Source organism: Salvelinus fontinalis, chromosome 2, assembly GCF_029448725.1.
Source record: "Salvelinus fontinalis isolate EN_2023a chromosome 2, ASM2944872v1, whole genome shotgun sequence".
Taxonomy (NCBI): Eukaryota; Metazoa; Chordata; class Actinopteri; order Salmoniformes; family Salmonidae; genus Salvelinus; species Salvelinus fontinalis.
Genome location: NC_074666.1, coordinates 70,863,381 through 70,886,480, shown reverse-complemented (window position 1 = coordinate 70,886,480; position 23,100 = coordinate 70,863,381). Strand labels below are relative to the sequence as shown.

The following is a 23,100-nucleotide window of genomic DNA, read 5'->3' as shown; positions in this document are numbered from 1 at the left end:
AGGATGAATGAATGACCGCAATAGTTCCACTGTTCTCCTTTGAAATGGTATCTCTGCTATGCCCTCTGGACACTCTAATAATAGATTGGATGAGATATACGGGTTAAATAACAGATTTAACACAAAAATCCTTACTATAGATCTTACCCACTTAAGTAAACATTACCATGAGGGTGTAGAAGGGTAGAGGGCAGAGGTTAGTGTTTTGTGTATGAATCCAAGATGATGAAGATTATAACCTAAAAGTAATTTCATAGAATATAAAATTACAGAAATAGTTGATTGTTTAATAATTTATTGTTTCCAAGGAGGTACAACCATATTAAATTCCTTACCCTTTTAATACAGTGACTCAAGAATTGACAAAACCCATAAACTCTTTACTGAGAAATAAGGAGCAGTGCATACCAAAGACAAAATCATAAACCATTAATTTCAGATCTAAAATGCCACCTCGTTAGCTCCATTGACCGATACAGAGAAGTGGGTGACACAAGTGTGTGTGTGTGTGTCATGCAGTCATTCCTTTCCCGGATCCTTCCTCTTTGCCTGACACCTACACTGCAACATTCCATTCCAAATCAGTGAGAAGAAGTGACACTAAGGATAGATGCACATTACACAACAAGCACCTTGCCATTTCTATAACTGAAAGGTGACCGTACCCACACTGAAAGGTGACCGTACCCACACTGAAAGGTGACCGTACCCACACTGAAGGGTGACCGTACCCACACTGAAGGGTGACCGTACCCACACTGAAAGGTGACCATACCCACACTGAAAGGTTGTAACAGTAGCCCTGCTGAGCTACACTGAAAGGTTGTAACAGTAGCCCTGCTGAGCTACACTGAAAGGTTGTAACAGTAGCTCTGCTGAGCTACACTGAAAGGTTGTAACAGTAGCTCTGCTGAGCTACACTGAAAGGTTGTAACAGTAGCTCTGCTGAGCTACACTGAAAGGTTGTAACAGTAGCCCTGCTGACCTACACTGGAAGTTTGTAACAGTAGCCCTGCTGAGCTACACTGAAAGGTTGTAACAGTAGCTCTGCTGAGCTACACTGAAAGGTTGTAACAGTAGCTCTGCTGAGCTACACAGAAATTTCCCCTCTTCCCAACTCACTGCACCATCTTTCCATTGGCCAACAAACTTTTTCAAAACCGCTGAGAAACCACTGAGAATAGAAAACATGCACTGGTTTATGTCATGCGGTGGAGATGCAAGCTAGTGGATACTGTGTTTCATTATGAGGGGAACTATATGACAAGTTTCCAGTTTTTCCATCGGAGACAACTACAGATGTGCACTGATGAACACATCAAGCAGAACTCTAAGAGGAAGAAGAAATAAGAAAGGTTCCAAAAACATTCATTACATTGTTGTCATTGTAATTTTTGTTTCTCAGTCCTCCTTGTGGTCTGCGACAAAAAGGCAGTGTCGAATTCCACTGGTCATCCTTTCCTATGTCTCCTCTGACCAGATGGGTAGCTCAAGAATCTCTGGTGGCGAGTGGCTGTGAGAGATATATCCCAGTATAACCTCACAAATCTCAGCACACCCCAGCGGCCATTGTTAATGACATCATCATGGTGTCCTTCCCAAGCAAAGGCACTGGGTTCCTATGACAAGGGGTGGCTGAGACAACGGTCGCGTAACATTGCGCATTGTCATACTGGCCCCTGATACTAGTGCCCTCTTCCACATTGTTGATTGTGTGAGGTCTGCAGGGTCTCTTTGGAAATTCTGACTGAGGATGCCCACAAATGAGCAGAGTCAGGGGTGTTGGGTCCTCAATTGTGGCAGTTGTAACTCACTCAGTGAATCTCAATATGGACCTGCAAATAGGAAAAGACAAAGACAGTTAGTTAAAAATTGGAAATCTGACATATGGTGAATGTATGAAAACAAGAAATGACACTCAACAAAGCATGACGTGTCAAAGTGGGCAGTGGCTTTCTAAATCTGCCTCCTTTATGGTCGTGATACTGTACATCAAATTTGATTTGCATTGCCAAACCTTATGCAGTGGCTTCTTAGACTAGCTAGCAAACTAGCAAATTACCTTTATTTAGCTGTCGCGTTAACAAACGTTAGCTAGCAAGCGAGCTAGCTGCTAAAATAGCTCAGTCAATCTGTGAAGATAAGATAATATATTCGCTCTAGCTAACTGTATGCACCGTTAAGGTGCAAGGTTAGCCAGGAATATGTTTACCTGTAATCGCACATTGAACATCATCGAAGCGATGAGATAGAGGTATGGGAATCTGATTCGCAGTCGCCAAGCGAGATCAAAAAATATCAACAAAGTCCTCGTCAATCCTTTAGAAAACACCCCATAAGTCCGACCAGCGGACCCCGAAAAACGGAACACTAAATAAGACAGACCCGCCATAAGACAATGTCTGCAACGGCGATTATCCACCGGAATCTTATTTACAAGTTAAGAAGATACAACAGTGCATACTGCCATCGTTGTCTGGAGTTTTTAACATTCATATTTTCGTCTTTTGACGAGGTACCCCACCCCAAACGATAAATCCACCCTTCTTTTCCAGTTTTGGTCAAACGGAACATTAACAGTGTGACTCCGGAAGTTGCAATACCATGATATCCGGCAACGTCATCATGGTGTAACTGTCTATGGTGTCCGTAAATACTCTGTTATTGTTTTGAGGATATAATCATTTGGATAAACTAGTCTCTCTTATACTGTTCTGGTTACTAAGTATACCAGATACCTTTGCATACCGTATATTAACATCACGATGTCAGCATATTATCTTCTGATAACTCCACACTACCTGAAAACTGAAAAAGTTGTTCACACTTCTCAAATGTGTATTTTGGTGCACGTTTTCAAACGGCTAACTTACTTCTAAATAATTGGATGTATGTTATGTGAAAGGTACAAGTTCATATCCATTTTCTTAATTTGATGCTTCTTTCGTTTTATCACAATGTACTGTATTTTGTTTTAGGATTAAACTACTGCACATCAGTGATTTAAATCCGTGCGTGGGCGTCTAAAGCAACCGGAAGTGACCCGGTGAACGGATAGTTCCGCACGGTTTTGCGATGTAAAACGCAGCTCTGTTTTTTCCTCAATGGGTGGTAGCAGCTGTTTGCTCCATAATTTCCAGTTGAGAAAGTATGGGAATGTAGCAAGATCGCTTCAAAAAATATATATCTTTTCGGACACTTTCGAAAAGACAGACATTAACATTGTCAATCAGTCTTACTTTGACCAAATCATTCCAGACATTTCAAGTTTGAACAAGTTCAGACAAAAGAGTGGGTAACTAAGCTAGCACCCAAGCTAGTAAACGGACTTAGCGACGCATCTGGACCAGTCTGGTAATACGGTCCGGAACAATGCAGGCCATAAAGTGTGTCGTGGTTGGGGACGGGTAAGTTTATGAACGTTTACTAACTATAAATACACGATGTACCATTATAGCTAAGTAACTATCTATTTGGTGTGAATGTCAATAGCACACAATAACACATTTGCTAGCTATATTATTTAACTTGCTAGCTAACGTAAGTTAACTAAGTGAAAAGTTAGCTAAAGGCTAGGTAACTACCAAACTAACAAGTTCAATGACAATCCAACATTACGCAAGCAAATACATGCTTATTCTCACAATTTTTATTTGTGCAAATTAGCTGGTTTAGTCCCCTTCAATGGGACTAAATTAAGTGGGTGTGTTAACTTTATGAATTAAATCACTGCTCTGCCATAGCTGTGTACGTTCAGATGCTGAAACATGTCTATATTCTAGCCAAGTATCTAAACTCCGCTACCAATTCTTATTTTGTTTTTTACAAGTCGATACTTGGAGTAAAATACGGATATGATGTTGCCCAAAAATTATAGTAACTATACGTCGATACTTAAAAATGTAAATTATTAAACACTTACCGTGTACTTGTGTTTGTCCTCTGTTGCAGGCCATTTGTTTGCTGAAATCATACATTTTTAATAAAACGCTAATAAAATACAACCACCGACTGTTGCTGTATGATGGCAACTCCGCGCTTGTGCCAATTGAATCAACGTGGAAACAGTCAGCGATTGTATTTGATCATTTTATTAAAAAGTAGGGCTTAAAGCAAACAAATAAAGGCACGCAACAGAGGACAAACATAGATACATGTAAGGGTTTACAAATGTATTTTTTTGAAGTATTGAAGTCGGAGGTTCCTTTAAAAACTCCAGTCTGTGCTCAACTTCGTGGAGGAGTTGAGGTACTTGGCAAGCTGTATTTGAAGTTTTTGTATTTTTGGGCTCAAGTAAACCTTGTCTCCAGTTTATTTCTGTCATTGTTTACTTGGTCATTTCATTTAATCTAAATTGTGAAAACAGTTAACCGGTATTCATCATCTTTGCCAGCAAGCTAATGTTTCTGTAGAAACATTTTCCAGGTGTGAAGTAAAGAGAGGGAAAGGGGATACCTAGTCACTTACCCACTGAATGCATTCAACTATCCCAGACCATTACAGGTGGACTGACAAACTCTGTATATGAATATTCATGTCTGGATCATAGGGAGTATTTCATCTAGACTGTATAACTCCTTGATGTTTGCAGTTCCCAACCAAGTTAAATGGCCTCAGGTCAAACCTGAGGAGTGAGCGTGGTTATAAGACGTGGTGACTCACTGCACTTCACCGACCTCTGCTTGCTAACCAGGGTGATACAAAGCCTTTGCCAGTGGTTGGTAGGTAGGTATTACCCAACAATTAGGTAACAAACTTGGTAACATATTTTAGTTACCCTAGTGGTTCTTGGTCAAACCTGTTCCTCACCTGGCTGGTAGTTAGCCACTCAAATAACTGTGCACTTTTGGATGACTGTATCAGAAAACCTCTGCTCTGTTTGGTCACTCCACTCATAATGTGTAGGAGAGAGGGGAGGGTGTACACAAGAGTATGCAGCCTGTGGGCTGGGTGTGGTGGATATTGTAGGCAGCTGGAGAAATTAAAGCCCACATGTCATAGATGGAACCACGGCTGAACTGTTCTATTCTTTGATTTAAGGAGGTAATATAACTGTCCACTCCCATTCGTCGGCTAGCCTTTTATCTTTTGAAATGGTGACTAGGCCACATTTCAAAGAGTTACGGACTTGAGTTGGTTTTACTGAACCTCAGATCATTGAAAAAAAGCAGGTGTTGCTCTGAAATGAGTGATCATCAATGTGTGATCATCAATGTATTAATGTGTAGAGGATGGCATTGCATTGCATCAGACACCTTACTCATTTGAACCAAGTCTGAGTTTCTGGCTGCAGGGAATACAATCGTTCAAGGTAGATTTTGAAGTGTGTGTTGTCCATCCACCCAGATTCAAGTTTCTTAGGGACCTCAATGCCCTCTATAATAGACTAGCCATGTCTTTAGCATGGTTCTTTCAGAGGATTGACATCGTGCTATAAAATTGGCATATGGCATGTTCCATAATATTGACATGTGCCTTTATTTTCTCCTCTTCCAGAGCTGTGGGTAAGACATGTCTGCTGATCAGCTACACGACCAATGCCTTCCCTGGAGAGTACATCCCCACAGTGTGAGTACCTCTACAGCCCCCGGCAGGGAGGCCTGGCCTGGGAACCCCCTGGACCCAGACCCCCCCAGCACCACACCCCTCTAATTCTCCCCTTGTCTCAGTCTCCACAACCATTATTCAGGCTAGGTAGGGAGGGAATCTACATTGCTGTCTTTTGCCCCCCACCTAAACCTGCAAATAGGATTTCAATTGGATTTGGTGGGGAAATGTTTGTTGGCAGCTTGGGATGCTAATCATGCTAACCTGGGGGCCTTAGCATCATACCGGTAGCGTTTGCCAGCCAAGAGTACTTAGCATCTCTGAACAGAGTGCCAGACGTAGAATTGGTTTGCAAATTACATGTAGAATCACATGAAAATGTTGGCAGTCAGACGTCCATTGGCGGGGTGGTCCCTAAAACATACTGCGCCGAACAAACAGCAGATGACCGGCAGATTGACATTCGGTGGGGTGTGTGCGCTCCCTTAGGGGAAGAAATACTTGGGGACAACACGGCGATGTAAATTACCAGAAGGGTTTTTAGGTCTTATCTGACCTGGCACTAACTTGTTATGTTGATCTGTATCAGTAACATAAACTGGTTTAGATGACCAGATTTTTTTTATTATAGATGGTCACTGGTCAGATTTACCAAGAGTTTTTCACCAGTTTAAACCAGTTCTTCATAAGAGGGAATACTGTAAAACATTCAAATGATTATGTTAAAGGGGAAATCTGCAGCTGCTACTTCCATTTTTGGATTTATAAATGCACGAGAGATACCCATTGATTCTTAAAGAATATAACTGATAAATGCCCCATGAGCTTAGTTTATCTGCCATACCCCATCAGAACCCAAAATGTATGCTTGTTTAACTCCAATGTTTGTAATTATTGTAAATGAATAGCCATATAGTGTTGGTTTACAACTCTTACCCCATGAGGGTTGGTGGCCTGCTGGTTTTCTGTTCCAACTGATAATTCATTGCCCCCACTTGGTGTCACAGGTCTAACTTGGTCTATCATTTTGATGTCTTGGATGGTCAGTCCTTGCATCTATAGGTCAGTCTATGATTTTAACTGGTTACATTTCTCCAGGGCCATCCTTCAGCTTTCTACCAAAAGAGGTGCTGAGACGCTTTGTTATTGTTTCACCTGTTGATCCCTTTAAATAAGGATTACGAGCTTCTGTAAAAACATCTGTAGATGTTCTTCTATTCCCTTATAGAAATATGATTTATAGTTAGTCTGATACAAACAGCTATGCACTTTTAGGTTTTCACATCAAGTTAAATAGGATACACTTCTCTCTCCTTTGTTGTCTGCAGTTGATTATTAGCCTATACCCAAACTCATAGCGGTTGACTGATCCCTACAGGTTTGACAACTACTCTGCCAATGTGATGGTGGATGGAAAACCAGTCAACCTGGGCCTTTGGGATACAGCAGGACAGGAGGACTACGACAGACTCCGCCCCCTCTCCTACCCACAGACGGTAAGATTGACAGACCAGACATGCATTGCCATGGGAACAGCTGAAACTTCCTTACAATTGTTTTGTTTGAAATGAAGCCTTTGTGTACTTACAGGACATTCTGTCAAAAATAGCATAGTCCTTGTCTCTGTGGGTAATAATAATGACGTTTTAGATATAAGGAAACCCACACCTTTGTATATAAGAAACACTGTGATTGCGGAAGTGATTATCACAGGTACTGGCTGAGATTATCCCCTCTCTCTCTCTCTCCAGGATGTGTTCCTTATCTGTTTCTCCCTCGTGAGTCCTGCCTCGTTTGAAAACGTCCGTGCCAAGGTGGGTGCCCTGTTTGAAGCAACTCATCATAGCTCTTAAGAATTCAATACAAGGAGCTTGTCTACAACACAGTACATGATGTTCAGTTTAAACACATTTAAATTGTCTATCTCTATTTTTCAGAGCTGCACTTTGGAAAAGACAGTCCATATTAATTGTTCATAAGATTAAACTGATTTTACTGGTTATATTGATCAATCTTTTGAAAAGTCGTGGAAACTGTAATGACAAATTGAATGGGAACCCTATGAAAGTGACATGCCTGATGTGGTCTCTCTTCATAGTGGTACCCAGAGGTCAGGCACCACTGCCCCAACACACCCATCATCCTAGTGGGCACCAAGTTGGATCTGAGGGACGATAAGGACACCATCGAGAAGCTCAGGGAGAAGAGGCTCACCCCTATCACCTACCCCCAGGGCCTGGCCATGGCCAAAGAGATCGGTATGTGTTCAGTGTCTATCAGTGACAGTGAATTCAGGTTTAGGGAGCGTGTTTACTGTTAGGGACAATTCATGCTTTGAATGCAGATAACCTTCTCAACCAGGAGAAAGTGGTTGTACTCATGCATTACTTTGGATGTAGTCATGCTCTCTGAGTAAGGCTTTAGAAAGTGATGTCTCAAAGGGAGTGAGTGAAGAGTAACTGGCTTCTCTCTCCTGCTAGGACAGCACATGCACACCCTTCAGAGCCATGCATTAGTAGTAACAGTCTCTTCATTCTCTCTCCTGTCGCTCAGGTGCGGTGAAGTACCTGGAGTGCTCGGCCCTGACCCAGCGCGGCCTGAAGACTGTGTTTGACGAGGCCATCCGGGCAGTCCTCTGCCCCCCGCCCATCAAGAAGAGGAGAAGGAAGTGCTCCCTGCTCTAGAACCCCGCAGACAGGAAGTGTCGGGAAGTGGGCACTCGCCGGGCGGGGAAACAGACAACGCAGACACAAAAGCATTTTGCTTCCGAATCTTTCCTTCCTTTTTATATATATTAGTCGCTACTAGTACAGCACTGGGACAAACTGTTCCTTTGTTAAAAGAAACTGAACATACAGATAGGTTTAGGAATGGGTTTTGATGACAATCTGAACCCAGTCCTTTTCTTTGCATAGACACACATCACTGAAGTGTAAGAGGTTCCAGAGGCCTTCTAAAAATGGATTTAAACTTCTGTGAGAAGGATGATGAAATGTTTTTGATTTGTTGCGCTTACATTCATAGTCCATATTGTTTGTTTACAGTCTTTATAGGTTGTTTTGGGTGGAGCGTGAATTTGCCAAACTGCGTACTGCAGATATCAGAAGCTGTACAGCAGACCGACACTAAACTTGTGGCAATTCTTTTAGGTTTACCTCCTAACAGTACAGCTAATAATTTGGCATGTTGCACTGCAGTTAATGGTTACATGGGTGAGATGGCATTCTTTATAACATGGAAATCCAGATCTAGCTAAGTTAATAGCATCACCAGTTTTATTTTCCCCTCCAACTACTAATTAATGTACCATAAATCTAATTTGACTAGGACTGAGTTTGGGAAACACTGGTCTAGCCAACAGTGCTTTTTGTCGATTGGAAAAAGCATGATCCTTCAGTATTTAATGGGAGAGCTGTCGTGCCTCGTTGGACCTGTCAGTCAAAAATGTTGTATCCCGCTCCTGCTCTGTCCTCCCTGTACTGTCTGAACCGAATCGTTGCCTGAGAAAAACAAAGCTTGCGACTTTATATGAGAAGATTGGATGTGAGGACTGTTTTGGGTGTCGATATGAGATAAAGCACCTTTTTATATTAGTCTTTGGGCATTTATCAGAAACCATTCATGCAGCGATTTCTTCTGTGTATTTTCTTTGTGAATAGCCCATTTGATTCACAGTAGCCACAACTACTTGGAAGGCGAAGTAGCAAAAGAGAGAGCATTTAAATGGCTGAGGAATGATCTAACAGTAACTAAGCTACAGTCAGTAACGACGTAGTGTGTATATATTCATCTTTGGTTATAATCATTTGAATACAATTGGCTATTTTGTATTAAAGAATTCCACTGAAGTTAATCACTCACTGTATTTTTAACCTGAATGCTATATCGTTTATCAACTACAAATAAACCTTTAATTTTCATACAAGTCTAGCCTTTTGTAATTAATGCAGATGGCATGAAATGTGCTACATATACATTTTATATTTTTGCATTTACATATTTGAACTACAAGATATGTGACTTATTCAGGCATCAAGCTGTGCTCTGAGCCAATGTTGTGGCCCTTTGGTTTTATGGATAAAGCAATTTCTCACTTTCAGAATCAATAAATTTTAATTAAACATACTGTGTGCATTTACTTTGCCTTTACATTTGAGGTTTTCATATGTCACAGTACTTAGCTTCTCAATTGAGGTATTCATATTTAGTGGTTACAGCACTGAGGTTCATAGTTTCGCAATTAATGTTTAAGCTTTTTCTTAAGGACTGACATGCTATTGTACTTCCTCCTTTGAGGACTCTGAGCATGAGTATAGCTGGTTGTAGGATCCACATTGCAATTGTCTTAAAACAAGTGAACAAGCACAGTCAACAAGGAACCTTTAATAAAATGATTTACAAACCAGACAAGGTTTTAGTTTACAACATTGGCATTTCAACCTACAAGGTTTTACTTTGGGTTGACCTATTTGGCAGAGAAAAACTCCATAAACAAGGCAATAACAAATGATTAACCACAGATTCATTTGGTGTAACATGGCCTCTCGTCATGTTCAGTTTCTTCCATGAAACAGGTTGTTGTATCCAGTCAGTTGAGTTCAGTAGTCCACACACCGTAACAATGTTCCTGAAGTTGTGGGTATACTAAAAAAAGAAAAGAGCTGGTTAGTTGGGTACAACATGACCAATTGTATTAGATACATTTCAGTCGACAAGAATAGTTGATGGCTACACCCAGGAGTTTTTCATGGTCAAGTTCCAAGTTGTCACATGCACAAGTACAGTAAATTGCTTAACTTGCATCCCTTCCCAGTATTCAGTCAATATCAAAATAGTAAAACTTAAAAGCCACAAGAAAAAAAATAAACATGTAAGCTGTATACAAGGTCAGTGCCAGATTTACACTGTGCAGGGATACTGGATTAGTTGAGGTAGATATGTACAGTACATGTAGGCAGGGATTAGGAGAAAGTGACTGGTAGCAGGACAGATATTAATAAACAATATGGCAGCAGCATAAGTGGTGGGTGTGTGCAAGAGTGTCATGATGTTCAGGGAAAACTCTTGGTCCTACTGACATGAAAACCAGTCTCACCATTCTACTAGCTCTGCACCAATGATGTCATGGATGTGGTACTTGATCTGGAATTTAACCTGTGAGTTGGTCTGCCTCTCCTCTAGTTCTGCCTTTAAGACTTCGTTATATTTGGACTTCTTAACCATGCCCAGCACAGCTTTACGACCTGGGTCAGGGGGAGGAAGATAGTAAACAGTCAACACTCCATTAGCAAAGTAGTGCGAATAACTTCTTTGTTTGGTAGCTGACCCTGTATTAGGTACTTGGTGAATCTGCCAGAGTTGGGGATGGAGAGCCACCAGCTGCCAGCGTCCCTCACAGTCAGAACCCCCGACTTCACCAGTTGCCTGGGTGGGGGTGGGAAATAGAACAAGTTATTAGTGACTCATTTACAATGGAGCAAATGCATCTAAACAGAGACTTTCAGATACATGAAAAGGATAAGATGCAGCATAGATGACCACCCTCTCAAACAATTAAAAAAAATCTTACACACAGTGCCAGTTTCTTGGACAGAGATCAAGCCTAGACCAGGACTAAAAATCATGTATAATAGAGAATCTCCATTGACATAGCCTTTTAGTCCAGGACTAGGCTTAATCTGTGTCTGGCAAACAAGCTATAGTAGAAACGCATTCAAACAAAGACTTTCAATACATGAAGAGACCAAGATTATTATTTTTTTTTAAAGCATTTTTCCTTGTACGTTATCTCTGAGTCTGTGAAGAGAAACTCCTTTAGCATTTTTTCTTTGTTGAAGCTCAGGTCTTTGCAGGAGGGCAGCACTTTCTCCAGGAATTTATCCACTGTGCCCCGTGTCCCTCTCCCCTCCTCCCCAGCCAGGACTTTAGCCTTGTAGTCTGCAGCGAACACCAACCCAAAGGCCTCGGCGTCAAATCCCAGCTGGAACATCAACAGCTCCCCCTGTTCCCTCAAGTCACTCTAACAAAGAGATGATGAAAATGAAGATGTTGGACATTAACATAGACGGATCAACCAAGGCAATGGTCTAAATTGACAACAAATTTGAATATTTCTCCAGGACTAGTAGTGTTCGTCAAACCCGGTCCTGGAGACCAACAAAGTGTGGAGGTTTTTGTTAGTGCCCAGTACAGCATCGTCCGGGTTTGGCCATCATTGTAAATAAGAATTTGTTCTTAACTGACTTGCCTAGTTAAATAGAACTAAACAAAATAAATAACACATTTGATTGAGACCACCAGAATTGGAGAACACTGCTCCAGCAATATTCATAGGGCTTACAAGCTGCCTGTCCACTTGGGTCCTATCATTGTGTATGCTGTAGAGTTGGTGTTTTAGGACAATTTGTGGAAGGGCGTCATTGAAGAGTTTGCGTGGGAATAATGTCATAAGGTCCTGCAGGGTGGCTTTGACGTCCAGTGGTCCCGCTGGGAAAAGAAAGGGACAAGAAAGGAGACGGACAATAAGTCAAACACTAACACATTTAGCTAGCTAGCTACATTTAAGTTTGAGAAAAGGCACCTTCTCCATTGTTGACAGCTCCAAACTGCTTCTCATTGCCAACTCTTCGTTTGTTCACTTTAAACGTGTCTGATATAAGGGCCCGTTTTCTGTTCATAACTGAGAGGCATGAAAACATTAACAATTGACATTAACAATCGTTGTGGACTGCTAACGTTAGTGGCTAGCTACTGTAGCCAGTTGTTATTATGAAGACAGACAGCAGCAGCATGCTAACGTTAAAATAAACGAGCTTCTAGCTATCTGTCTACTAGGGTAACGTTAAACTTTATAATAACGGTATTACTACAAAATATTGGTTTGTTTTCCATAAATATATTCATTGGCAATAAAATTGATGTCCATACCTGACTTAAAGCATTGCTGTAGCAACTCCTTGTCAAACAAGATTCTCCAATCGTTTAAACATACACCGGAAAAAATGATTCTGTCAGATAGACAAGACAGCACCCGACTCCGAAACATACCGCCACCTATCCGTTAGGATCAACTGTTACACATCCTGCAAAACAGAAGTAACGTTAGCTAGCTTGCTAATAAGACGGTGGTGAGTAAATTCACATTTTGCAAAATTAGTTGCATCTGCTTTGCTTGATCAAAACATAGAAAGTGGCATGCATAACATAATGTAGCATGCATGCAGTTTGTGTTGAAGGGAACTGCTACTAAGTTAATACCATTGTGCATTTACATCAACTGTTAGCTAGCTAGCTCGCTAGACTGCTAGCCATGCATTTGCAATGCTGAAGTTACATTGACTGGAGGGTAGTGTAATCATTTTTTACAAATCTGTTATTACGTCTGATGTAACATATTACAGTATTTATGTAATAACCAATACAGTGATAGTACGTATCTAGTCCACATAGCTACCTAATTTAGTTACGCTTGCTTTCAGCCAGTCATATGAGACAGCAGTGGCAGAAGCCGAAGGTTTGGGTCCGTGTGTGAGTTATTGTTGTATACTGTATGTTAGTCGCTAGTTAGCTAGCCAGCCTACTTCTGTGGTTTGCATCCCAAAGGAGAGCGATGTCTAAACATTTTATAGAAAGACTGCAGTGGCCATGAATAAATAGGAAGAAGCAATGTGATTGACCCATTTTGGCTCTCCATCTATCCATCCTGTTCTTCCAGATCAGTTAAAAGTCCAATGCAGACATTATAAAAAATATTTAAAAAATATCAATATCAAATCATTTCTGGGTAACAATCAAGTAAATTACAGTGATTGTTTTGAATTAAAATGGTCAAAAAGAAACTGAAATAGCTTATTACCAAAGAGCAATTTCTCAAACAAGAATTTTGCTAGGAGTGGGGAGGGGAAAACCAACCTCTTGGCAGAGAGGTTTGGAACTTCTTCTTCTGTGGGTTTTATGGCAGACTAGAACCCAGAAAGGTGTTTTGCCGCCACCAACTGGATGGGTTGAAAAACCAAGGAAAACACCAAAACCACACATGACATCGAAAACTAACTTATTCCACCCAAATAAATATAGTACATTGACACAACCAAAACTAAAATTGACTTGGCCAGGCACGACTCCAACACCATCATTAAGTTTGCCGATGACACCGACAACAACGAGACAGCCTATAGCGAGGAGGTCAGGTCAGAGACCTGGTCGTGTGGTGCCAGGACAACAATCTCTACCTCAACGTGATCAAGACAAAGGAGATGATTGTGGACTACAGGACCAAGCACGCCCTCATTCTCATTGACGGGCTGCAGTGGAGCAGGTTGAAAGCTTCAAGTTCCTTGGTGTCCACATCACCAACAAACTAACATGGTCCAAGCACACAAAGACAGTCGTGATGAGGGCACGACAAAACCTTTCAGGAGGCTGAAAAGATTTGGCATGGGTCCTCAGATCCTCAAAAGGTTCTACTGCTGCACCATCGAGAGCATCCTGACTGGTTGCATCACTGCCTGGTATGACAACTGCTCGGCCGACGACCGCAAGGCACTACAGAGGGTAGTGCGAACGTCCCAGTACATCACTGGGGCAAAGCTTCCTGCCATCCAGGACCTCTATACCAGGCGGTGTCAAAGGAAGGCCCAAAAAAGTGTCAGACTCCAGCCACCCTAGTCATAGACTGTTCTCTTTGCTACTGCACGGCAAGCGGTACCGGAGCTCCAAGTCTAGGTCCAAGAGGCTTCTAAACAGCTTCTACCCCCAAACCATAAGACTCCTGAACAACTAATCAAATGGCTACCCAGACTATTTGCATTGCCCCCCCTCTTTTACACCGCTGCTACTCTTTGTTGTTATCATCTATGGATAGTCACTTTAATAACTCTACCTACATGTATATATTACCTCAACTAACCGGTTGATATAATATTTGGGCATTGACCAAGTTATTTTCATTTTGGCTCTGTATGCCAACACAAAGGATTTGAAAGGAAACAATCAAGATGAGCTGAAAGTGCTGACATTCAGCTTTAATTTGAGGGTATTTACATCCAAGTCGTGTGAACGGTGTAGGAATTACAGCACTTTTTATGTGGTCCCCCCCAATTTTAGGGGCTCAAAAGTAATTGGACAAACTAACAATCATAAATTAAATTGTGAGTTTTAATACAGGGTTGCAAATGACTGCCTGAAGTCTGGAACACATAGACATAACCAGATGCTAGATTTCTTTCCTGGTGATGCTCTGCCAGGCCTTTACTGCAGCTGTCTTCAGTTCCTGCTTGTTCTTGGGGCGTTTTGCCTTCAGCAAGTGAATGCATGCTCATTTGGATTCAGGTCAGTTGATTGACTTGGCCATTGCAGAACATTCCACTTCTTTGCCTTAAAAAAGTATTGGGTTGCTTTTTCAGTATGCTTTGGGTCATTGTCCATCTGCACTGTGAAGCACCATCCAATGAGTTTTGAAGCATTTGGCTGAATCTGAGCAGATAATATAGCCCTAAACACTTCAGAATTCATCCTGCTGCTTTTGTCAGCAGTTACATTATCAATAAATACAGGGGAACCAGTTCCATTGGCAACCATACATGCCCACGCCATCCTTCACAGATGAGGTGGTATGCTTCGAATCATGAGCAGTTCCTTCCCTTCTCCATGCTCTTCTCTTCCCATCATTCTGGTGCAAGTTGGACTTCATCTCATCTGTCCATAGGATGTTGTTCCAGAACTGTACAGGCTTTTTTAGATGTTGTTTGGCAAACTGTAATCTGGTCTTCCAGATGGTTTACATCTTGTGGTAAACCGTCCGTATTTACTCTGGTGTGTTCTCTTGATTGTTGACTCTGACACAGATATGCCTACCTCCTGGAGGGTGTTCTTGATCTGGCCAACTGTTGTGAAGGGTTTTTTCTTCACCAGGGAAATAATTATTCTGTCATCCACCACAGTTGTTTTCTGTCGTTTTTTTGGCCTTTTGGTGTTCCTGAGCTCGGCAGTGTGTTCTTTCTTTTAAAGAATGTACCAAATAGTTGATTCGGCCACACCTAATGTTTTTGCTATCTCTCCGATGGGTTTGTTTTGATTTTTCAGCCTAAGGATGGCTTGCCTCACTGCCAGTGACAGCTCTTTGGACTTCATATTGAGGGTTAACAGCAATAGATTCCAAATGTAACACTTGAAATAAACTCTAAACCTTTTATCTGCTTACTTGTAAATTAACTAATGAGGGAATAACACACACCTGGCCATGGAACAGCTGAGCAGCCAATTGTCCAATTACTTTTGGTCCCTTAAAAAGGGGGGTACCACATATAAGAAGTGCCGTAATTCCTACACCGTTCACCTGCTTTGGATGTAAATACCCTCAAATGAAAGCTCATATTCATTATTTCATTTCACCTCCAATATGCTGTGGTAGACAGCTAAAATAACAATAATAGCTTGGTCAATGTCCAAATATTTATGGATCTGACTGTATCAAATGGATTCTTCAAGATTAGTAATCCGATCAGCTGCTCGTCATTAACAAACCGCACTCCTACATTTACGAAGGGTCATTCTCAGCCCTGTACGTTATCTTGCTCCATTTTCCATTATTTTGAACAATGTTCAAATTCTCCTTGATTCTACCGCCATTAGATTCCGTCATCCTTCCTCCTGTCAACAATCTAAGCCAACCCCGTCTGTTTTGCCCCAGGTTTGGAACTCCCTTTTTATTGGTCTATTAATTAATCTACACCAGGCAGGCTAAAACTCCATCCCACCTAAATAGACTGACATTTCAGGCAGTCTTTTCAAACAGCTAAAAGGGAATTATCATTTTTTAATTTCACACACTTCAAAGTGTGGAAATATGTAAAAAAAAAAAACACAGGAAAGTCACATTTGGACTGCTTTGGGCTTTTAATTAGGAGTAGTATACAAAAAGGAAAGATTGGAAGAGATTGAGTCAGACACAGATTGTTATTTGAATGATTATTAACCAGATATATTTGTCTCTTCCTAGATCACCATGGACCAACGCCACCAGTCCCACCACAGACCACAACATCCAAACTCCAATCACCACGAAAACCACCAGTCAACATTCAAGAGAGACATGGATGACAGTGGGAGAGGTCATTTCCAACACAAGCGCTTCAGACCCGGTCAGAACCATCACCCGGCTGGCCCTTCAACACCCCCATCTAGCCCCCCAACCCAGAGCCTGAGCATACAACGACAGCTGTATGAGAGAGACTTCCCCTTATACAAACAGCCTGTGGAGGTGGGACATTTCTCCCTGGACTCTGAGCGCAGGTTTTTCAATGATTCCCGGCAGCTGCGTTACTACGTGGAGCCGGAGAAGAGTTGTCCTAACTTCGACTTGAGGGACGGGTACAGGGGCCGCTTCGTCAAGAGGGACGACAGGGTGAAGGAGAAACTGGATCACATCCTCAGATGGATCCTGGCAAACAGGTCCAAGCTGCAGTCGAAGGACACAGCTGCTTCTTCTTCCCCATGGTAAGCACCACTAGTGTCAGTTTTAGAGATGTTATTTTGATTGATAAATTATTCATCAACAGCAACACCTTTCTGTCTAGTTATACAGATATAGGCCCACTAATTGTCAGTCAAGGCCATAAACATTTCACAATGGGATCAGTTGTGATGGACACAATATTCAATATACACACACTCAATATCCTCAGTCAATTCTGTGATTCCTAGTCACAGTAATGACTGTGACTATATTAACCTGTGTGTTCTGACAGACATGTATTCTTTGATCGACCTCTCCTACCAGTGCATTAGGTGTAGACATTGTGACATGGCGCGGCCACCTAACCAAGCTGTTGACCACGCCTTATGAGACCCGGGAGGGCTGGCTGCTGGCTGTGACCAGGATGGGGGGGACACTGTACATCAGTGAGGTGGAGACGGAGGCTGCACGCCGGGACCGGGAGAACCGCACCGAGAGGCACGAGGAGATGATGTACTGGGGGTACAAATTTGAACAGTACACCTGTGCAGGTAGAGGATGGCTTCTTGTATTCCTCTTTTGCTGTACGCACTGAGTTGTTACAGTACCTTGCAAAAGTATTCATCCCCCTTTGCATTTTTCCTATTTTGTTGCATTACAACCTGTAATTTAAATTTATTTTTATTTGGATTTCATGTAATGGACATACACAAAATAGTCCAAATTGGTGAATTGAAATGAAAAAAATTACTTGTTTAAAAGAAAAACGGAAAAGTGATGCATGCATATGTATTCACCCCCTTTGCTATGAAGCCCCTAAATAAGATCTGGTGCAACCAATTACCTTCAGAAGTCACATAATTAGTTAAATAAAGTCCACCTGTGTGCAATCTAAGTGTCACATCATCTGTTGCATGATCTCAGTATATATACACCTGTTCTGAAAGGCCCCAGAGTCTACAACACCACTAAGCAAGGGGCACCATAAAGAGGAGCACACCAAACAGGTCAGGGACAAGGTTGTGGAGAAGTACGGAGCAGGGTTGGGTTATAAAAAAGATCAGAAACTTTGAACATCCCACGGAGCACCATTAAATCCATTATTAAAAAATGGAAAGAATATGGCACCAAAACAAACCTGCCGAAAGAGGGCCGCCCACCAAAACTCACAGACCAGACAAGGAGGGCATTAATCAGAGAGGCAACAAAGAGACCAAAGATAACCCCGAAGGAGCTGCAAAGCTCCACAGCGGAGATTGGAGTATCTGGCCATAGGACCACTTTAAGCCGTACACTCCACAGAGCTGGGCTTTACGGAAGAGTTGGCAGAAAAAATACATTGCTTAAGAAAAATATAAGCCAACACGTTTGGTGTTTGCTAAAAGGCACGTGGGAGACTCCCCAAACATATGGAAGAAGGTACTCTGGTCAGATGAGACTAAAATTGAGCTTTCTGGCCATCAAGGAAAACGCTATGTCTGGCGCAAACCCAACACCTCTCATCAACCCGAGAACACAGTGAAGCATGGTGGTGGCAGCATCATGCTGTGGGGATGTTTTTCATCGGCAGGGACTGGGAAACTGGTCAGAATTGAAGGAATGATGGATGGCGCTAAATACAGGGAAATTCTTGAGGGAAACCTGTTTCAGTCTTCAAGAGATTTCAGACTTGGACAGAGGTTCACCTTCCAGCAGGACAATGACCCTAAGCATACTGCTGAAGCAACACTCAAGTGGTTTAAGGGGAAACATTAAAATGTCAAATCTCAATGGCTAGATGTGCCAAGCTTATAGAGACATACCCCAAGAGACTTGCAGCTGTAATTGCTGCAAAAGGTGGCTCTACAAAGTATTGATTTTGGGGGGGTGAATATTTATGCATGCTCAAGTGGTAGGCATGTTGTGTAAATCAAATGATACAACCCCCAAAAAAAGTAGTTTTAATTCCAGGTTGTAAGGCAACAAAATAGGAAAACTAGGGGGTGAATACTTTCGCAAGCCACTGTATGTTGTGGTGGACTTTCAGATGATTGATTGCTGATGGTTTTTATTGATGGTTTTATATCACTTGAGATTGGTGTACAGTTCCTGAAAAGCCTACACCCAGAAATGCATAATATTTCTCATACTTGGGATGGTAGTTGGAGGCCTTGGATGGTTTTGAAATGTCTGTAATCTTCTTTCAGATGACGCCCAGAGTCTTCCAGATCCAGGTGGGGTTGTAAACACCAACGAGGCCTTCTGCACTGTAGTCCAGACCCGGCTAGCCGAGCACAGACTGCTGTTCTCTGGCGAGGTGGACTGTCGGGACAAAGACCCCAAGGCCCCGTCTCCTCCAGCCAACTACATCGAGATGAAGACCTCACTGGAAATCTCCACCCCCAAACAACGTAGCAACTTCCACAGGTAAACTATCCACAGATACGCTCTGCACTAGCCCCCTATTACGGAGATGGATTGCACATCTGCATATCCATATCTTATATCTCTGGATATCTGCAGTTGGGCAATTCCATGTTAACGGAATTTAGCTGAGACTCATATTTTTCTTTAAACTGTATGCCAAACAAAAGCCATTGATTTCAAAGTTTAACAATCCATACAACTCTATGCACACTGACTATGTTGAACAATTGACACAATAAAAAAAAAACATTTACTTGAAAAATTGTGCAGGTGCAAAGTTTGGTAACCAAACTTTGTATCTGCACAGTTCTTCCTGTATTTGTAAAATTCTTAGTGTAAATTGTTAAAAGTAGTCTCTATACATAGAGTTGTATGGTTTGTTAAACTTTTAAATGTTTTTTGTTAGACATACATTTTAAAGGGAAAAATCTGAGTCTCAGCGTAATTCCATTACCATGGAATTGCCCAGTAAAAGGCTCTGTTGTCACTGTCTGGTAAAGACATGTTTTGCTGATGAATATACACAGAATGAAACTGGAACCAAGGCTAGCTCCTCACATCTTCAGTTGGAACATTTTCTCATGAGTTAAAATGTGTGTTTTCTCTTGTGTATGTTCTCCATCCAGGTTTAAACTACTAAAGTGGTGGGCCCAGTCCTTTCTTCCTGGGGTACCGCGAATCGTAGCTGGTTTCCGTGATCATGACGGAGTGGTTGTGTCTGTGGAGACTTACCACATCTCCAAGATATCTCAGCTTATCAAGGTACGGTTTGTTTTATTTTCTTCTGAAAAAGAACATACACATTTGTAACAGGTCTCATACCAGAAACCCAGTAGGTCTGTGTAATATAGGATGCCTATTTTGTGAGTTTAAAAACAATGTGCGTGCTTGTTTGTCCTAAGTGGTTGTCTCTATTCTCTCATACAGAATGAAACCAACTGCTGGAAGCCAACTGTCTGCATGAACTTCTGCTGTGAATTCCTGTCCTTCGTGAAGAGTGTGGTCACAGAAGACAATCCAAGGTGATGCTTGATATGGTTAAGATTCTTTTTAAAGAACTTATTTTATTAAAGTGCTCATAAGCTTTACTTTCTGCTACCATTAAAAAAGCTTAAGAGAACTTGCATACAGTCAAGAGTTTCCCTAGAAACGTTGTGACTCTAGTTAACTATGTTATTTATTTCTGTCAGGATGGTGCACCTGTTCTCATGGGATCCACACCGAGACGTCACCTACTCCATCCACAGAGACTCTCAGTACTCCTTCCTACCAGACTGGTACATCAGGGAGATGACCAGTTCAACCAGTCGTGAGACACACCACCACCCACCTCAGACCTGATTCAGAACAAACCTGACAATGGCCCGTATTGACAAAGCGTCTCAGTAGGAGTGTTGATCTAGAATCAGGTCCCTCATCCTATTCATTCTGATTTAGGAGGCAAAACAGAGCCTAGATCAGCACTCCTACTCTGATATGCTTTATGGGTACAGGCCAAGGTTGTCACCTTACACCAGTATGGACTTGAAGCAATACTTTAATGCTGAAACCTGTTATTTGATAATGAAGTAGAAACACACCAAGCGCCCTGAAGGAGTAGGCGGGTTCTGACGGGTCGGTTTTTGATGATAAAGAAAGTCATTTATTCAACTTCCATTTTCCTCCCAGAGTGGCTGAGTTATATAGTGTGGATCAGCATGGACTTTAGCATTCACAAACCAGCTTTTGGGACTTTCTCACAAATGGTGTCCAGGTTTACAGAAGACATATCTTTCCTAATGGTTTGTGATGTCTTTTTTTATGTGAAGTATTTAAATTTTTCAGCTCATCTCTGACTTGTATTTTTTTTATTTTATTACAAAATTCAGTGATTTGAATGTAACAGTTGCGGTTTGAAGTGTATGCTCTGAAACTGTCAAACGATAGTACCATAACATTTAATTTCCCAATCAAACTTTTTTATTAACCTCATGGGCATATCGATCACTTCTGTTCTTTTCTGGAGTACATTAATTAAATTATGCCACATAAAAAACATATGCACTGTAAGAACATATTGCATAAGCAGTTTTAACCAAAGTTTTCATGGAAACTGTCCAGTGTCAGAATGCATTGTCCTTTGTCCTATAATAAATGACACCTTCATTGAATGAAGCATTGACAATGTCGCAGATGGTAGAAAACATCCCAGGTAAAAGTTTGATTCTACAATGCAGTTGTGCTGAATGGAATTAACTAAAAAAATATATATATTTGCTCTGTGAGATGTTAATCTGTCATAGCTTTCATTTATTTCAATACAATTTACAGAATGATTATGAATTTAAAATCTGCAGGATGCTTCCTAGTCCCAGAGTTCTCCATGAATTCCAAGGCACATCTTGTCATGTCCTACTGTACGTCCTTAAGCATTCCTCAAGTCAGAAGTGGAAATAGACTTATAACCACATACAGTGCATTCTGAAATTACTCAGACCCCTTGAATTTTTCCACATTTTGTTACATTACAGCCTTATTCTAAAATTGATTCAATTGTCCCCCCCCCCCCCCCCTCAAGCTACACACAAAACCCCACAATGACAAAGCAAAAACAGGTTTAGAAATGTTTGCAAATGTATAACTAATAAAAAGTGACATTTACATAAGTATTCAGACCCTTTACTCAGTACTTTGTTGAAGCACCTTTGGCAGCGATTACAGCCTCGAGTCTTTGGTATGACGCTACAAGCTTGGCACACCTGTATTTGGGGAGTTTCTCCCATTCTTTTCTGCAGATCCTCTCAAGCTCGGTGAGGTTGGATGGGGAACGTTGCTGCACAGCTATTTTCAGGTCTCTCCAGAGATGTTCGTCCGGGCTCTGGCTTGGCCACTCGAGGACATTCAGAGACTTGTCTCGAAGCCACTCCTGCATTGTCCTGGCTGTGTGCTTATGGTCATTGTCCTGTTGGGAATGTAAGCCTTCTCCCCAGTCTGAGGTCCTGAGCGCTCTGGAGCAGGTTTTCATCAAAGATCTCTCTGTTCTTTGCTCCGTTCATCTTTCCCTTGATCCTGACTAGTCTCCCAGTCCCTGCCACTGAAAAACATCCCCACAGCATGATGCTGCCACCACCATGCGTCACTGTAGGGATGCCAGGTTTCCTCCAGACTGAACTCTAGCCTGAATGCCAAGTGTCACATCTTGGTTTCATCAGACCAGAGAATCTTGTTTCTCATGGTCTGAGAGTCCTTTAGGTGCCTTTTGGCAAACATCAAGCAGGCTGTGCCTTTTACTGAGGAGTGGCTTCCATCTGGCAACTCTACCATAAAGGCCTGACTGGTGGAGTGCTGCAGAGATGGTTGTCCTTCTGGAAGGTTCTCCCATCTCCACAGAGGAAGTCTGGAGCTCTGTCAGAGTGACCATCGGGTTCTTGGTCAACTCCCTGACCAAGGCCCTTCTCCCCCGATTGCTCAGTTTGGCCGGAAGGCCAGCTCTAGGAAGAGTCTTGGTGGTTCCAAACTTTTTCCATTTAAGAATGATGGAGGCCACTCTGTTCTTGGAGACCTTCAATGCTGCAGACATTTTTTAGTACCCTTCCCCAGATCTGTGCCTCGACACAATCCTGTCTTGGTGCTCTAAAGATCAATTATTTCGACCTCATGACTTGGTTTTTGCTGACATGCATTGTCAACTGTGGGAGCTTAAACAGGTGTGT

The 23,100-nt window shown here is 41.9% G+C and overlaps 4 protein-coding genes across 6 annotated transcripts; 2 read left to right on the top strand and 2 right to left on the bottom strand.

The window, feature by feature from the left end:
• Positions 1-278: 278 nt before the first annotated feature.
• LOC129824741 (small integral membrane protein 10-like protein 2A) lies at positions 279-2,587 on the bottom strand. Its single transcript, XM_055884300.1, has 2 exons — positions 2,213-2,587; positions 279-1,835 (listed from the first exon to the last, which is right to left on the bottom strand). The coding sequence occupies exons 1-2, from the start codon at positions 2,390-2,392 to the stop codon at positions 1,815-1,817; spliced, it is 201 nt and encodes a 66-aa protein (XP_055740275.1). The 5' UTR covers positions 2,393-2,587; the 3' UTR covers positions 279-1,814.
• Positions 2,588-2,655: 68 nt separating this feature from the next.
• Positions 2,656-9,672, top strand: LOC129824715 (ras-related C3 botulinum toxin substrate 1-like). 2 transcript variants are annotated; one of them, XM_055884299.1, is made up of 6 exons: positions 2,656-3,407; positions 5,497-5,568; positions 6,926-7,043; positions 7,299-7,361; positions 7,646-7,809; positions 8,101-8,161. In XM_055884299.1, exons 1-6 carry the CDS (start codon positions 3,373-3,375, stop codon positions 8,159-8,161), a joined length of 513 nt encoding a protein of 170 aa, XP_055740274.1. In that variant the 5' UTR covers positions 2,656-3,372. The 2 variants fall into 2 exon arrangements, with proteins under 2 accessions (XP_055740274.1, XP_055740273.1); XM_055884298.1 differs by having other exon boundaries at positions 2,663-3,407; positions 7,646-7,805; positions 8,101-9,672.
• A 238-nt stretch (positions 9,673-9,910) lies between these two features.
• On the bottom strand, positions 9,911-13,464 carry LOC129824688 (serine/threonine-protein kinase 19-like). 2 transcript variants are annotated; one of them, XM_055884296.1, is made up of 8 exons: positions 13,403-13,464; positions 12,475-12,629; positions 12,128-12,226; positions 11,888-12,033; positions 11,331-11,566; positions 10,874-10,971; positions 10,643-10,790; positions 9,911-10,191 (listed from the first exon to the last, which is right to left on the bottom strand). In XM_055884296.1, exons 2-8 carry the CDS (start codon positions 12,590-12,592, stop codon positions 10,146-10,148), a joined length of 891 nt encoding a protein of 296 aa, XP_055740271.1. In that variant the 5' UTR covers positions 12,593-12,629; positions 13,403-13,464; the 3' UTR covers positions 9,911-10,145. The 2 variants fall into 2 exon arrangements, with proteins under 2 accessions (XP_055740271.1, XP_055740272.1); XM_055884297.1 differs by lacking the exon at positions 13,403-13,464 and adding an exon at positions 13,001-13,107 and having other exon boundaries at positions 11,502-11,566.
• On the top strand, positions 12,584-21,558 carry dxo (decapping exoribonuclease). The gene is made up of 7 exons (XM_055884294.1): positions 12,584-12,674; positions 16,547-17,043; positions 17,327-17,553; positions 19,189-19,408; positions 20,035-20,170; positions 20,336-20,430; positions 20,599-21,558. The coding sequence occupies exons 2-7, from the start codon at positions 16,553-16,555 to the stop codon at positions 20,747-20,749; spliced, it is 1,320 nt and encodes a 439-aa protein (XP_055740269.1). The 5' UTR covers positions 12,584-12,674; positions 16,547-16,552; the 3' UTR covers positions 20,750-21,558.
• The last annotated feature ends 1,542 nt before the right edge of the window (positions 21,559-23,100 follow it).